Genomic DNA, 16,760 nt, shown 5'->3' on the forward strand with positions numbered 1-16,760 from the left:
CCTCTAGGGTCTCTTAATTAGTAAAGGGGGGGCCTCTAGGGTCTCTTAATTAGTAAAGGGGGGCCGCTAGGGGCTCTTAATTAGTAAAGGGGGGCCGCTAGGGGCTCTTAATTAGTAAAGGAGGGCCTCTAGGGTCTCTTAATTAGTAAAGGGGGGCCGCTAGGGGCTCTTAATTAGTAAAGGGGGGCCTCTAGGGCCTTTTAATTAGTAAAGGGGGGCCTCTAGGGCCTTTTAATTAGTAAAGGGAGGCCGCTAGGGGCTCTTAATTAGTAAAGGGGGGCCTCTAGGGCCTTTTAATTAGTAAAGGGGGGGCCGCTAGGGGCTCTTAATTAGTAAAGGGGGGCCGCTAGGGGCTCTTAATTAGTAAAGGGAGGCCGCTAGGGTCTTTTAATTAGTAAAGGGAGGCCGCTAGGGTCTTTTAATTAGTAAAGGGAGGCCGCTAGGGGCTCTTAATTAGTAAAGGGAGGCCGCTAGGGTCTCTTAATTAGTAAAGGGAGGCCGCTAGGGTCTCTTAATTAGTAAAGGGGGGCCGCTAGGGTCTCTTAATTAGTAAAGGGAGGCCGCTAGGGTCTCTTAATTAGTAAAGGGGGGCCGCTAGGGTCTCTTAATTAGTAAAGGGAGGCCGCTAGGGTCTCTTAATTAGTAAAGGGGGGCCGCTAGGGGCTCTTAATTAGTAAAGGGAGGCCGCTAGGGTCTTTTTTTTATTAGTAAAGGTAGGCTGGGGCTTTTTATTAGTTAAGGGAGGCCGCTAGGGTCTCTTAATTAGTAAAGGGAGGCCTCTAGGGTCTCTTAATTAGTAAAGGGAGGCCTCTAGGGGCTCTTAATTAGTAAAGGAGGGCCTCTAGGGCCTTTTAATTAGTAAAGGGAGGCCGCTAGGGGCTCTTAATTAGTAAAGGAGGGCCTCTAGGGTCTCTTAATTAGTAAAGGGGGGGCCTCTAGGGTCTCTTAATTAGTAAAGGGGGGCCGCTAGGGGCTCTTAATTAGTAAAGGGGGGCCGCTAGGGGCTCTTAATTAGTAAAGGAGGGCCTCTAGGGTCTCTTAATTAGTAAAGGGGGGCCGCTAGGGGCTCTTAATTAGTAAAGGGGGGCCTCTAGGGCCTTTTAATTAGTAAAGGGGGGCCTCTAGGGCCTTTTAATTAGTAAAGGGAGGCCGCTAGGGGCTCTTAATTAGTAAAGGGGGGCCTCTAGGGCCTTTTAATTAGTAAAGGGGGGGCCGCTAGGGGCTCTTAATTAGTAAAGGGGGGCCGCTAGGGGCTCTTAATTAGTAAAGGGAGGCCGCTAGGGTCTTTTAATTAGTAAAGGGAGGCCGCTAGGGTCTTTTAATTAGTAAAGGGAGGCCGCTAGGGGCTCTTAATTAGTAAAGGGAGGCCGCTAGGGTCTCTTAATTAGTAAAGGGAGGCCGCTAGGGTCTCTTAATTAGTAAAGGGGGGCCGCTAGGGTCTCTTAATTAGTAAAGGGAGGCCGCTAGGGTCTCTTAATTAGTAAAGGGGGGCCGCTAGGGTCTCTTAATTAGTAAAGGGAGGCCGCTAGGGTCTCTTAATTAGTAAAGGGGGGCCGCTAGGGGCTCTTAATTAGTAAAGGGAGGCCGCTAGGGTCTCTTAATTAGTAAAGGGAGGCCGCTAGGGTCTCTTAATTAGTAAAGGGGGGCCGCTAGGGTCTTTTAATTAGTAAAGGGAGGCCGCTAGGGTCTCTTAATTAGTAAAGGGAGGCCGCTAGGGTCTCTTAATTAGTAAAGGGGGGCCGCTAGGGTCTCTTAATTAGTAAAGGGAGGCCGCTAGGGTCTCTTAATTAGTAAAGGGGGGCCGCTAGGGGCTCTTAATTAGTAAAGGGGGGCCGCTAGGGTCTCTTAATTAGTAAAGGGAGGCCGCTAGGGTCTCTTAATTAGTAAAGGGAGGCCGCTAGGGTCTCTTAATTAGTAAAGGGGGGCCGCTAGGGGCTCTTAATTAGTAAAGGGAGGCCGCTAGAGGTTTTTATTAGTAAAGGGAGGCCGCTAGGGGGTTTAATTAGTAAAGGGAGGCCGCTAGGGTCTCTTAATTAGCAAAGGGAGGCCGCTAGGGGCTTTTTATTAGTAAAGGGAGGCCGCTAGGGTCTTTTAATTAGTAAAAGGGGGCCTCTAGGGGCTTTTTATTAGTAAAGGGAGGCCGCTAGGGGCTTTTTATTAGTAAAGGGAGGCAGCCAGGGGCTTTTTATTAGTAAAGGGAGGCAGCTAGGGGCTTTTTATTAGTAAAGGGAGGCCGCTAGAGGTTTTTATTAGTAAAGGGAGGCCGCTAGGGGCTCTTAATTAGTAAAGGGAGGCCGCTAGGGGGTTTTAATTAGTAAAGGGAGGCAGCTAGGGGCATTTTATTAGTAAAGGGAGGCCGCTAGGGGCTTTTTATTAGTAAAGGGAGGCCGCTAGGGGCATTTTATTAGTAAAGGGAGGCAGCTAGGGGCATTTTATTAGTAAAGGGAGGCAGCTAGGGGCTTTTTATTAGTAAAGGGAGGCCGCTAGGGTCTCTTAATTAGTAAATTGAGGCTGCTAGGGGCTTTTAATTAGTAAAGGGAGGCCGCTAGAGCTTTTTATTAGTAAAGGGAGGCCGCTAGAGGTTTTTATTAGTAAAGGGAGGCCTTTTATGACTGTTTTAGTGTCATTTTGTGCTATTTTGGTTGGTGGTGTGCCCCAGGATTTTCTAAGTATAAAAAGTGTGCCGCGGCTCAAAAAAGGTTGAAAATCACTGCTCTACTAGAATACGAAGTGGACTGATGCCAGGGCAGGAGGGAGGCGGCCAATTCCAAAAATATATTCCGACTTGTTGTGCCAGAGATGACCAACAGATGGAGCTACGTGACTTGAGGTTGGCTCTTACACTTGGATCTAAACCTTTTCAACTTTTTGAAACTTTATTTCCGAATAATTAGTCATAAGAATACAAAATAACAAAAACTTGCGACCTCTTCAAGCAATTGAGAAGATCCATTCTTTATTTTAAAGCGAACGTTTCACCACCCTCGACTCTTTGCATCTATTAGGTTCGGCTCCACTGCTTTAAGCTAAGGCTACTTTTTTCTTTGGTCCCCACCAAATATTGCTTTGTAAAATATGCTAATTAGGTTATTTATTGTCCGATGGGAAGTTATCGACTGGAGCAGAACATCTGGTAGCACCCACTCGACTGGAGAAGCAAATTAGAACATTGGCCCCTGAAAATAACAGAAATTACTCCTCCCCAACGGTGGGGCAAGAGGGGGTGAGATGCCAAAAAACGTTACCCTGGGTTTGGGTCATGGATAATCTCATGTTCATCTCATCAGTGGTTCATATTATCTCTCATCCTCCATGTGACCAACCTCTTACCAGTTGATAGAACAGCAGTTTATCTCCCTCTCACAGCAGGAAATCCCAGCATGGTGGACCACACATGATAACAACCAATACATTGGGTAGTCCTCTTTTTCTCTACCTAGTGGACATGTGACCACCGTATTACAAAATAGCCGATGTGTAACTTATGTTCTGTTGCTGAGGATCAGACTCTAGGATCAACATCTTGGTGATACCGGTAAAGGACTGGTCTCGGAAGTGAGATTCAATAGCGCCATTGTTGACCAGTAGGATATCTTCATCACTGTTGGGCACTCGTATACTGTAACGGATCAGCCGTATTCTTGGAAGCCATTCCAGAAGGTCCCGATTACAGCAGCAGGTCCACACTAAACACATGGCGGTGATAACCAACCACACCAGGAGAAGGAGGATACACAAAGCATAGATGATAACGTGGAGAAGACAACAGTGTTCAAGAATAACTTTCAGCAACCAATCCAAACCAAATCTGGACAATTTGGAAGTTCTGGCTGGCAACATGGTGGCATCACGAGGTTCAGATGTAGGACTTGCCATAGATGCTTTCCGGCTATTGGTAGTTGCCACCACATGGAGAGTTGTGCTTAGCTCTCCGGTGGTGGTCATCACTAGTGTTGACCACGTAGTGGTCATTTGGGTAGGTTGTGTTGTGGTGGGTAGTATGGTGGTCAGTTGAGTAGTTGTGGTGGGTAATGTGGTGGTCACTTGTGTGGGTGCTGTAGTGATGGGTAAAATGGTGGTCATTTGGGTGGTTGGTGGTGGTGTTGGTAACACGGTGGTCACTCGGGTAGTTGATGTTGTGGTTGGTAACACGGTGGTCACTCGGGAAGTTGGTTTTGCGGTTGGTAACACGGTGGTCACTCGGGAAGTTGGTTTTGTGGTTGGTAACACGGTGGTCACTCGGGTAGTTGGTGTTGTGGTTGGTAACACGGTGGTCACTAGGGTAGTTGGTGTTGTGGTTGGTAACACGGTGGTCACTCGGGTAGTTGGTGTTGTGGTTGGTAACACGGTGGTCACTCGGGTAGTTGGTGTTGTGGTTGGTAACACGGCGGTCGCCTCTGTAGTTAGTCTCTCAGTCTGTTTGGGATTCTCTGTAATTTTGGGATGGACAGGGACGTTGTTGATGTCCACGTCTCCCTTTGCTCTTATAAGACAATGGTCCATGTCAAAATCCACCAGTGGGGTCCCATCGGAGCAGACCACACTTCTTTGGTTCTTTGTGGGACCGTCTTTGGAGGTTTCGTAGACCCTGTCCTCATCTTCCTCCAGCCAGTTCTTAAAGTACTGGAGGGCGCAATTACAGTTCCAGGAATTCTTCTCCAGGTACACGTAATTCAGTTCTAGATCTTCAAAGAAGTTATCAGGGATCTCTGTGAGACGGTTCCCTGTTAAATATAAAATCTCCAGATCTTTGACGTTGGACAGAAGACGATCAGGAAGTTGCCCCAAATTATTGTATGACAAATCCAAATGCTTCAGAGACTGCAAATCCATAAATACCTGCGAAAAGTAATATATTATTTATAGGGGGCAGTATTATAGTAGTAATATCCCTGTACATAGGGGGCAGTATTATAGTAGTTATATTCTTGTACATAGGGGGCAGTATTATAGTAGTTATATTCCTGTACATAGGGGGCAGTATTATAGTAGTTATATTCCTGTACATAGGGGGCAGTACTATAGTAGTTATATTCTTGTACATAGGGGGCAGTACTATAGTAGTTATATTCTTGTACATAGAGAGCAGTATTATAGTAGTTATATTCCTGTACATAGGGGGCAGTATTATAGTAGTTATATTCCTGTACATAGTGGGCAGTATTATAGTAGTTATATTCCTGTACATAGGGGGCAGTATTATAGTAGTTATATTCCTGTACATAGGGGGCAGTATTATAGTAGTTATATTCTTGTACATAGGGGGCAGTATTATAGTAGTTATATTCTTGTACATAGGGGGCAGTATTATAGTAGTTATATTCTTGTACATAGGGGGCAGTATTATAGTAGTTATATTCCTGTACATAGGGGGCAGTATTATAGCAGTTATATCCCTGTACATAGGGGGCAGTATTATAGTAGTTATATTCCTGTACATAGGGGGCAGTATTATAGTAGTTATATTCCTGTACATAGGGGGCAGTATTATAGTAGTTATATTCTTGTAGATAGGGGGCAGTATTATAGTAGTTATATTCCTGTACATAGGGGGCAGTATTATAGTAGTTATATTCCTGTACATAGGGGGCAGTATTATAGTAGTTATATTCTTGTACATAGGGGGCAGTACTATAGTAGTTATATTCTTGTACATAGAGAGCAGTATTATAGTAGTTATATTCATGTACATAGGGGGCAGTATTATAGTAGTTATATTCCTGTACATAGGGGGCAGTATTATAGTAGTTATATTCTTGTAGATAGGGGGCAGTATTATAGTAGTTATATTCCTGTACATAGAGGGCAGTATTATAGTAGTTATATTCTTGTAGATAGGGGGCAGTATTATAGTAGTTATATTCTTGTACATAGGGGGCAGTATTATAGTAGTTATATTCTTGTACATAGGGGGCAGTATTATAGTAGTTATATTCCTGTACATAGAGGGCAGTATTATAGTAGTTATATTCTTGTACATAGGGGGCAGTATTATAGTAGTTATATTCTTGTACATAGGGGGCAGTATTATAGTAGTTATATCCCTGTACATAGGGGGCAGTATTATAGTAGTTATATTCCTGTACATAGGGGGCAGTATTATAGTAGTTATATTCCTGTACATAGGGGGCAGTATTATAGTAGTTACATTCTTGTACATAGGGGGCAGTATTATAGTAGTTATATTCCTGTACATAGGGGCAGTATTATAGTAGTTATATTCTTGTACATAGGGGGCAGTATTATAGTAGTTATATTCCTGTACATAGGGGCAGTATTATAGTAGTTATATTCTTGTACATAGGGGGCAGTATTATAGTAGTTATATTCTTGTACATAGGGGGCAGTATTATAGTAGATATATTCTTGTACATGGGGGGCAGTATTATAGTAGTTATATTCTTGTACATGGGGGGCAGTATTATAGTAGTTATATTCTTGTACATAGGGGACAGTATTATAGTAGTTATATTCTTGTACATAGGGGACAGTATTATAGTAGTTATATTCCTGTACATAGGGGGCAGTATTATAGTAGTTATATTCTTGTACATAGGGGGCAGTATTATAGTAGTTATATTCCTGTACATAGGGGGCAGTATTATAGTAGTTATATTCTTGTACATAGGGGGCAGTATTATAGTAGTTATATTCTTGTACATAGGGGGCAGTATTATAGTAGTTATAGTCTTGTACATAGGGGGCAGTATTATAGTAGTTATAGTCTTGTACATAGGGGGCAGTATTATAGTAGTTATATTCTTGTACATAGGAGGCAGTATTATAGTAGTTATATTCCTGTATATAGGGGTCAGTATTATAGTAGTTATATTCCTGTACATAGGGGGCAGTATTATAGTAGTTATATTCCTGTACATAGGGGGCAGTATTATAGTAGTTATATTCCTGTACATAGGGGGCAGTATTATAGTAGTTATATTCTTGTACATAGGGGGCAGTATTATAGTAGTTATATTCTTGTACATAGGGGGCAGTATTATAGTAGTTATATTCCTGTACATAGGGAGCAGTATTATAGTAGTTATATTCCTTTACATAGGGGCAGTATTATAGTAGTTATATTCTTGTACATAGGGGGCAGTATTATAGTAGTTATATTCTTGTACATGGGGGGCAGTATTATAGTAGTTATATTCTTGTACATGGGGGGCAGTATTATAGTAGTTATATTCTTGTACATAGGGGACAGTATTATAGTAGTTATATTCTTGTACATAGGGGACAGTATTATAGTAGTTATATTCCTGTACATAGGGGGCAGTATTATAGTAGTTATATTCCTGTACATAGGGGGCAGTATTATAGTAGTTATATTCTTGTACATAGGGGGCAGTATTATAGTAGTTATATTCTTGTAAATAGGGGGCAGTATTATAGTAGTTATATTCCTGTACATAGGGAGCAGTATTATAGTAGTTATATTCCTTTACATAGGGGCAGTATTATAGTAGTTATATTCTTGTACATAGGGGGCAGTATTATAGTAGTTATATTCTTGTACATGGGGGGCAGTATTATAGTAGTTATATTCTTGTACATGGGGGGCAGTATTATAGTAGTTATATTCTTGTACATAGGGGACAGTATTATAGTAGTTATATTCCTGTACATAGGGGGCAGTATTATAGTAGTTATATTCTTGTACATAGGGGGCAGTATTATAGTAGTTATATTCTTGTACATAGGGGGCAGTATTATAGTAGTTATAGTCTTGTACATAGGGGGCAGTATTATAGTAGTTATAGTCTTGTACATAGGGGGCAGTATTATAGTAGTTATATTCTTGTACATAGGAGGCAGTATTATAGTAGTTATATTCCTGTACATAGGGGTCAGTATTATAGTAGTTATATTCCTGTACATAGGGGGCAGTATTATAGTAGTTATATTCCTGTACATAGGGGGCAGTATTATAGTAGTTATATTCTTGTACATAGGGGGCAGTATTATAGTAGTTATATTCTTGTACATAGGGGGCAGTATTATAGTAGTTATATTCCTGTACATAGGGAGCAGTATTATAGTAGTTATATTCCTTTACATAGGGGCAGTATTATAGTAGTTATATTCTTGTACATAGGGGGCAGTATTATAGTAGTTATATTCCTGTACATAGGGGGCAGTATTATAGTAGTTATATTCTTGTACATAGGGGGGCAGTATTATAGTAATTATATTCTTGTACATAGGGGGCAGTATTATAGTAGTTATATTCCTGTACATAGGGGGCAGTATTATAGTAGTTATATTCCTGTACATAGGGGGCAGTATTATAGTAGTTATATTCTTGTACATAGGGGGCAGTATTATAGTAGTTATAGTCTTGTACATAGGGGGCAGTATTATAGTAGTTATAGTCTTGTACATAGGGGGCAGTATTATAGTAGTTATATTCTTGTACATAGGAGGCAGTATTATAGTAGTTATATTCCTGTACATAGGGGTCAGTATTATAGTAGTTATATTCTTGTAGATAGGGGGCAGTATTATAGTAGTTATATTCCTGTACATAGAGGGCAGTATTATAGTAGTTATATTCTTGTAGATAGGGGGCAGTATTATAGTAGTTATATTCCTGTACATAGGGGTCAGTATTATAGTAGTTATATTCCTGTACATAGGGGGCAGTATTATAGTAGCTATATTCCTGTACATAGGGGGCAGTATTATAGTAGTTATATTCCTGTACATAGAGGGCAGTATTATAGTAGTTATATTCTTGTAGATAGGGGGCAGTATTATAGTAGTTATATTCTTGTAGATAGGGGGCAGTATTATAGTAGTTATATTCTTGTACATAGGGGGCAGTATTATAGTAGTTATATTCCTGTACATAGAGGGCAGTATTATAGTAGTTATATTCTTGTACATAGGGGGCAGTATTATAGTAGTTATATTCTTGTACATAGGGGGCAGTATTATAGTAGTTATATCCCTGTACATAGGGGGCAGTATTATAGTAGTTATATTCCTGTACATAGGGGGCAGTATTATAGTAGTTATATTCCTGTACATAGGGGGCAGTATTATAGTAGTTACATTCTTGTACATAGGGGGCAGTATTATAGTAGTTATATTCCTGTACATAGGGGCAGTATTATAGTAGTTATATTCTTGTACATAGGGGGCAGTATTATAGTAGTTATATTCTTGTACATAGGGGGCAGTATTATAGTAGTTATATTCCTGTACATAGAGGGCAGTATTATAGTAGTTATATTCTTGTACATAGGGGGCAGTATTATAGTAGTTATATTCTTGTACATAGGGGGCAGTATTATAGTAGTTATATCCCTGTACATAGGGGGCAGTATTATAGTAGTTATATTCCTGTACATAGGGGGCAGTATTATAGTAGTTACATTCCTGTACATAGGGGGCAGTATTATAGTAGTTACATTCTTGTACATAGGGGGCAGTATTATAGTAGTTATATTCCTGTACATAGGGGCAGTATTATAGTAGTTATATTCTTGTACATAGGGGGCAGTATTATAGTAGTTATATTCTTGTACATAGGGGGCAGTATTATAGTAGTTATATTCTTGTACATAGGGGGCAGTATTATAGTAGTTATATTCCTGTACATAGGGGGCAGTATTATAGTAGTTATATTCCTGTACATAGGGAGCAGTATTATAGTAGTTATATTCCTTTACATAGGGGCAGTATTATAGTAGTTATATTCTTGTACATAGGGGGCAGTATTATAGTAGTTATATTCCTGTACATAGGGGGCAGTATTATAGTAGTTATATTCTTGTACATAGGGGGGCAGTATTATAGTAATTATATTCTTGTACATAGGGGGCAGTATTATAGTAGTTATATTCCTGTACATAGGGGGCAGTATTATAGTAGTTATATTCCTGTACATAGGGGGCAGTATTATAGTAGTTATATTCTTGTACATAGGGGGCAGTATTATAGTAGTTATAGTCTTGTACATAGGGGGCAGTATTATAGTAGTTATAGTCTTGTACATAGGGGGCAGTATTATAGTAGTTATATTCTTGTACATAGGGGGCAGTATTATAGTAGTTATATTCTTGTACATAGGGGGTAGTATTATAGTAGTTATATTCTTGTACATAGGGGGCAGTATTATAGTAGTTATATTCTTGTACATAGGAGGCAGTATTATAGTAGTTATATTCCTGTACATAGGGGTCAGTATTATAGTAGTTATATTCTTGTAGATAGGGGGCAGTATTATAGTAGTTATATTCCTGTACATAGAGGGCAGTATTATAGTAGTTATATTCTTGTAGATAGGGGGCAGTATTATAGTAGTTATATTCCTGTACATAGGGGTCAGTATTATAGTAGTTATATTCCTGTACATAGGGGGCAATATTATAGTAGTTATATTCCTGTACATAGGGGGCAGTATTATAGTAGTTATATTCCTGTACATAGAGGGCAGTATTATAGTAGTTATATTCTTGTAGATAGGGGGCAGTATTATAGTAGTTATATTCTTGTAGATAGGGGGCAGTATTATAGTAGTTATATTCTTGTACATAGGGGGCAGTATTATAGTAGTTATATTCCTGTACATAGAGGGCAGTATTATAGTAGTTATATTCTTGTACATAGGGGGCAGTATTATAGTAGTTATATTCTTGTACATAGGGGGCAGTATTATAGTAGTTATATCCCTGTACATAGGGGGCAGTATTATAGTAGTTATAGTCCTGTACATAGGGGGCAGTATTATAGTAGTTATATTCCTGTACATAGGGGGCAGTATTATAGTAGTTACATTCTTGTACATAGGGGGCAGTATTATAGTAGTTATATTCCTGTACATAGGGGCAGTATTATAGTAGTTATATTCTTGTACATAGGGGGCAGTATTATAGTAGTTATATTCTTGTACATAGGGGGCAGTATTATAGTAGTTATATTCCTGTACATAGAGGGCAGTATTATAGTAGTTATATTCTTGTACATAGGGGGCAGTATTATAGTAGTTATATTCTTGTACATAGGGGGCAGTATTATAGTAGTTATATCCCTGTACATAGGGGGCAGTATTATAGTAGTTATATTCCTGTACATAGGGGGCAGTATTATAGTAGTTATATTCCTGTACATAGGGGGCAGTATTATAGTAGTTACATTCTTGTACATAGGGGGCAGTATTATAGTAGTTATATTCCTGTACATAGGGGCAGTATTATAGTAGTTATATTCTTGTACATAGGGGGCAGTATTATAGTAGTTATATTCTTGTACATAGGGGGCAGTATTATAGTAGTTATATTCTTGTACATGGGGGGCAGTATTATAGTAGTTATATTCTTGTACATGGGGGGCAGTATTATAGTAGTTATATTCTTGTACATAGGGGGCAGTATTATAGTAGTTATAGTCTTGTACATAGGGGGCAGTATTATAGTAGTTATAGTCTTGTACATATGGGGCAGTATTATAGTAGTTATATTCTTGTACATAGGAGGCAGTATTATAGTAGTTATATTCCTGTACATAGGGGTCAGTATTATAGTAGTTATATTCCTGTACATAGGGGGCAGTATTATAGTAGTTATATTCCTGTACATAGGGGGCACTATTATAGTAGTTATATTCTTGTACATAGGGGGCAGTATTATAGTAGTTATATTCTTGTACATAGGGGGCAGTATTATAGTAGTTATATTCCTGTACATAGGGGGCAGTATTATAGTAGTTATATTCCTGTACATAGGGAGCAGTATTATAGTAGTTATATTCCTTTACATAGGGGCAGTATTATAGTAGTTATATTCTTGTACATAGGGGGCAGTATTATAGTAGTTATAGTCTTGTACATAGGGGGCAGTATTATAGTAGTTATAGTCTTGTACATAGGGGGCAGTATTATAGTAGTTATATTCTTGTACATAGGGGGCAGTATTATAGTAGTTATATTCCTGTACATAGGGGTCAGTATTATAGTAGTTATATTCCTGTACATAGGGGGCAGTATTATAGTAGTTATATTCCTGTACATAGGGGACAGTATTATAGTAGTTATATTCTTGTACATAGGGGACAGTATTATAGTAGTTATATTCTTGTACATAGGGGGCAGTATTATTGTAGTTATATCCCTGTACATAGGGGGCAGTATTATAGTAGTTATATTCCTGTACATAGGGGGCAGTATTATAGTAGTTATATTCCTTTACATAGGGGCAGTATTATAGTAGTTATATTCTTGTACATAGGGGGCAGTATTATAGTAGTTATATTCTTGTACATAGGGGGCAGTATTATAGTAGTTATATTCTTGTACATAGGGGGCAGTATTATAGTAGTTATATTCTTGTACATAGGGGGCAGTATTATAGTAGTTATATTCCTGTACATAGGGGGCAGTATTATAGTAGTTATATTCCTGTACATAGGGGGCAGTATTATAGTAGTTATATTCCTGTACATAGGGGTCAGTATTATAGTAGTTATATACCTGTACATAGGGGGCAGTATTATAGTAGTTATATTCCTGTACATAGGGGGCAGTATTATAGCAGTTATATTCTTGTACATAGGGGGCAGTATTATAGTAGTTATATTCTTGTACATAGGGGGCAGTATTATAGTAGTTATATTCCTGTACATAGGGGGCAGTATTATAGTAGTTATATTCTTGTACATAGAGGGCAGTATTATAGTAGTTATATTCCTGTACATAGGGGCAGTATTATAGTAGTTATATTCCTGTACATAAGGGGCAGTATTATAGTAGTTATATTCTTGTACATAGGGGGCAGTATTATACTAATTATATTCCTGTACATAGGGGGCAGTATTATAGTAGTTATATTCTTGTACATAGGCGGCAGTATTATAGTAGTTATATTCTTGTACATAGGGGGCAGTATTATAGTAGTTATATTCCTGTACATAGGGGGCAGTATTATAGTAGTTATATTCTTATACATAGGGGCCAGTATTATAGTAGTTATATTCTTGTACATAGGAGGCAGTATTATAGTAGTTATATTCTTGTACATAGCGCGCAGTATTATAGTAGTTATATTCCTGTACATAGGGGGCAGTATTATAGTAGTTATATTCTTGTACATAGGGGGCAGTATTATAGTAGTTATATTCCTGTACATAGGGGGCAGTATTATAGTAGTTATATTCCTGTACATAGGGGGCAGTATTATAGCAGTTATATTCTTGTACATAGGGGGCAGTATTATAGTAGTTATATTCCTGTACATAGGGGGTAGTATTATAGTAGTTATATTCCTGTACATAGGGGGCAGTATTATAGCAGTTATATTCTTGTACATAGGGGGCAGTATTATAGTAGTTATATTCCTGTACATAGGGGCAGTATTATAGTAGTTATATTCTTGTACATAGGGGGCAGTATTATAGTAGTTATATTCCTGTACATAGGGGGCAGTATTATAGTAGTTATATTCCTGTACATAGGGGGCAGTATTATAGTAGTTATATTCCTGTACATAGGGGGCAGTATTATAGTAGTTATATTCTTGTACATAGGGGGCAGTATTATAGTAGTTATATTCCTGTACATAGGAGGCAGTATTATAGTAGTTATATTCCTGTACATAGGCGGCAGTATTATAGTAGTTATATTCCTGTACATAGGGGGCAGTATTATAGTAGTTATATTCCTGTACATAGGGGGCAGTATTATAGTAGTTATATTCCTGTACATAGGGGGCAGTATTATAGTAGTTATATTCCTGTACATAGGGGGCAGTATTATAGTAGTTATATTCTTGTACATAGGGGCAGTATTATAGTAGTTATATTCTTGTACATAGGGGGCAGTATTATAGTAGTTATATTCCTGTACATAGGGGGCAGTATTATAGTAGTTATATTCTTGTACATAGGGGGTAGTATTATAGTAGTAATATTCTTGTACATAGGGGGCAGTATTATAGTAGTTATATTCCTGTACATAGGGGGCAGTATTAGGGGATGTCCTACCTCCTCATCCAGTGAGTGGATTTGGTTGTGTTGTAGCTCCAGTCGGGTCAGTCTGGTCAGTCCGGTGAAGGTCTCCTTGGGAATGGTGGAGATGCGGTTGTTGGAGAGCTGGACTGTGGTCAGTCCTGGGAGCTTGGACACCTCTGGTATTGCGGTCAGTGAATTATTGGCCAGGTTTAGTTCTTCTATCCTCAGGGAGACGTCTATTATAAAGCTGCTCATCCCGGTGTCCGTGGCCTCCAGCTCTGTCAGGTCCTTGAAGCCCTGGAGGCTGGAGGTGGAGAGGGACTTGAGGCTGTTGGAGGACAGGACGAGGATGGCCGTGTCCTTGGGGATTTCATCCAATGGGAGTTTGGACAATCCGAGATTTACACAAGTTGTTTCTTCCTTGTTTTTGCTGAAGTTCTTCTCTGTAGAACACGACGGCTTCCCGAAGACTTCCCCCGTCACCAGGAGAGCGAGGAGGGCGAGGAGATGCATGGTGGACCTGGGGGGCGGAGAGGGGAGGAGTAACAAGGTGTGGTGCTGGGGGGTCTCTGATGTGTGTGATATGGGGGTCTCTGGGGGTCCGGAGCAGTGATGTGCTGTACAGTCTGTGATATGGGGGTCTCTGGGGGTCCGGAGCAGTGATGTGCTGTACAGTCTGTGATATGGGGGTCTCTGGGGGTCCGGAGCAGTGATGTGCTGTACAGTCTGTGATGTGTGTGATATTGGGGTCTCTGGGGGGTCCGGAGCAGTGATGTGCTGTACAGTCTGTGATATGGGGGTCTCTGGGGGTCCGGAGCAGTGATGTGCTGTACAGTCTGTGATATGGGGGTCTCTGGGGGTCCGGAGCAGTGTTGTGCTGTACAGTCTGTGATATTGGGGTCTCTGGGGGTCCGGAGCAGTGATGTGCTGTACAGTCTGTGATATGGGGGTCTCTGGGGGTCCGGAGCAGTGTTGTGCTGTACAGTCTCTGATGTGTGACTGATATTGGGGTCTCTGGGGGTCCGGAGCAGTGTTGTGCTGTACAGTCTGTGATGTGTATGATATGGGGGTCTCTGGGGGTCCGGAGCAGTGTTGTGCTGTACAGTCTGTGATGTGTGTGATATGGGGGTCTCTGGGGGTCCGGAGCAGTGATGTGCTGTACAGTCTGTGATATGGGGGTCTCTGGGGGTCCGGAGCAGTGATGTGCTGTACAGTCTGTGATATGGGGGTCTCTGGGGGTCCGGAGCAGTGTTGTGCTGTACAGTCTGTGATATTGGGGTCTCTGGGGGTCCAGAGCAGTGTTGTGCTGTACAGTCTCTGATGTGTGACTGATATTGGGGTCTCTGGGGGTCCGGAGCAGTGTTGTGCTGTACAGTCTGTGATGTGTGTGATATGGGGGTCTCTGGGGGTCCGGAGCGATGTTGTGCTGTACAGTCTGTGATGTGTGTGATATGGGGGTCTCTGGGGGTCCGGAGCAGTGATGTGCTGTACAGTCTGTGATGTGTGTGATATTGGGGTCTCTGGGGGTCCGGAGCAGTGATGTGCTGTACAGTCTGTGATGTGTGTGATATTGGGGTCTCACCTGAGGGTCCGGAGCAGTGATGTGCTGTACAGTCTCTGATGTGTGTGATATTGGGGTCTCACCTGAGGGTCCGGAGCAGTGATGTGCTGTACAGTCTGTGACGTGTGTGATATTGGGGTCTCTGGGGGTCTGGAGCTGTGTTGTGCTGTACAGTCTCTGATGTGTGTGATGTCGGGGTCTCACCTGAGGGTCCGGAGCGATGTTGTGCTGTACAGTCTGTGATGTGTGTGATATGGGGGTCTCTGGGGGTCCGGAGCAGTGTTGTGCTGTACAGTCTCTGATGTGTGTGATGTCGGGGTCTCTGGGGGTCCGGAGCAGTGTTGTGCTGTACAGTCTGTGATGTGTGTGATATTAGGGTCTCTGGGGGTCCGGAGAAGTGTTGTGCTGTACAGTCTGTGATGTGTGTGATATTAGGGTCTCTGGGGGTTCGGAGCAGTGATGTGCTGTACAGTGTGTGATGTGTGTGATATTGGGGTCTCTGGGGGTCCGGAGCAGTGTTGTGCTGTACAGTCTGTGATGTGTGTGATATGGGGGTCTCTGGGGGTCCGGAGCAGTGATGTGCTGTACAGTCTGTGATGTGTGTGATATTGGGATCTCACCTGAGGGTCCGGAGCGATGTTGTGCTGTGCTGCCTCTGATCTGCGGAGCCTCTTTATATAAGGAGTAGGGGAGGCTGGAGGGAGGACGTATCTGCAGCTTTTGTCTTATCATCCGTCCAGTGAGAGATGCAGAAACATGTGTCCTGCTGGGATAGAGGGGGCAGCACAATAAATCTTATCTACATGTGATCTGTCTCCTCTTCCCTCCCTGTGCAGGACCTGCTGGGATGTACAGGACCTGCGGAGCTCCTCACCTTGTGCCGCCACCTCTGCTCTGTGTTCTCCGCCGCGCAGTCTGTCTCGTGGTTGTCAGACGTCTCTCCTTATCACATGGAGCGGATGTTTCCTGGAGTTATATTTGTTAGCGCTGGAGATGATCTCGTGTTCCTGTGGTTAATGTTCTTCCCAGAATTACAAAGATCTTCTCAATAAGTTATCATATCAGCAGAAAGTTAGTAATTTTTCGTAAGTTTTTCAGTAATATTCAATGAAACTGACATATTATATCAAGTCATCACACACCGAGGGACATCACACATCAAGTGTTTATTTCTGGTGATATTGAAGAAGATGTTTTACAGTCGAGGAAACCCCAAAAGTCATTAGAATAATTAACCTAAAACACC

At 41.2% G+C, this 16,760-nt stretch overlaps 1 protein-coding gene across 1 annotated transcript; it reads right to left on the bottom strand.

Annotated features, from left to right (window-relative positions):
* Window positions 1–2,510: 2,510 nt before the first annotated feature.
* Window positions 2,511–15,743, bottom strand: GP1BA (glycoprotein Ib platelet subunit alpha). Its single transcript, XM_072149944.1, has 3 exons — window positions 15,719–15,743; window positions 13,987–14,473; window positions 2,511–4,839 (listed from the first exon to the last, which is right to left on the bottom strand). Exons 2-3 carry the CDS (start codon window positions 14,464–14,466, stop codon window positions 3,460–3,462), a joined length of 1,860 nt encoding a protein of 619 aa, XP_072006045.1. The 5' UTR covers window positions 14,467–14,473; window positions 15,719–15,743; the 3' UTR covers window positions 2,511–3,459.
* Window positions 15,744–16,760: the final 1,017 nt, after the last annotated feature.

The sequence above is a fragment of the Engystomops pustulosus genome, chromosome 4 (genome assembly GCF_040894005.1).
Source record: "Engystomops pustulosus chromosome 4, aEngPut4.maternal, whole genome shotgun sequence".
Classification (NCBI taxonomy): Eukaryota; Metazoa; Chordata; class Amphibia; order Anura; family Leptodactylidae; genus Engystomops; species Engystomops pustulosus.

Excerpts from the sequence above, each read along its gene's own strand:
- GP1BA (XM_072149944.1), bottom strand. The coding sequence starts at position 14,466 with ATGCATCTCCTCGCCCTCCTCGCTCTCCTGGTGACGGGGGAAGTCTTC. Across the intron at positions 4,840-13,986 it reads TCCACTCACTGGATGAGGAG|GTATTTATGGATTTGCAGTC; the intron begins GTAGGACATCCC and ends TACTTTTCGCAG.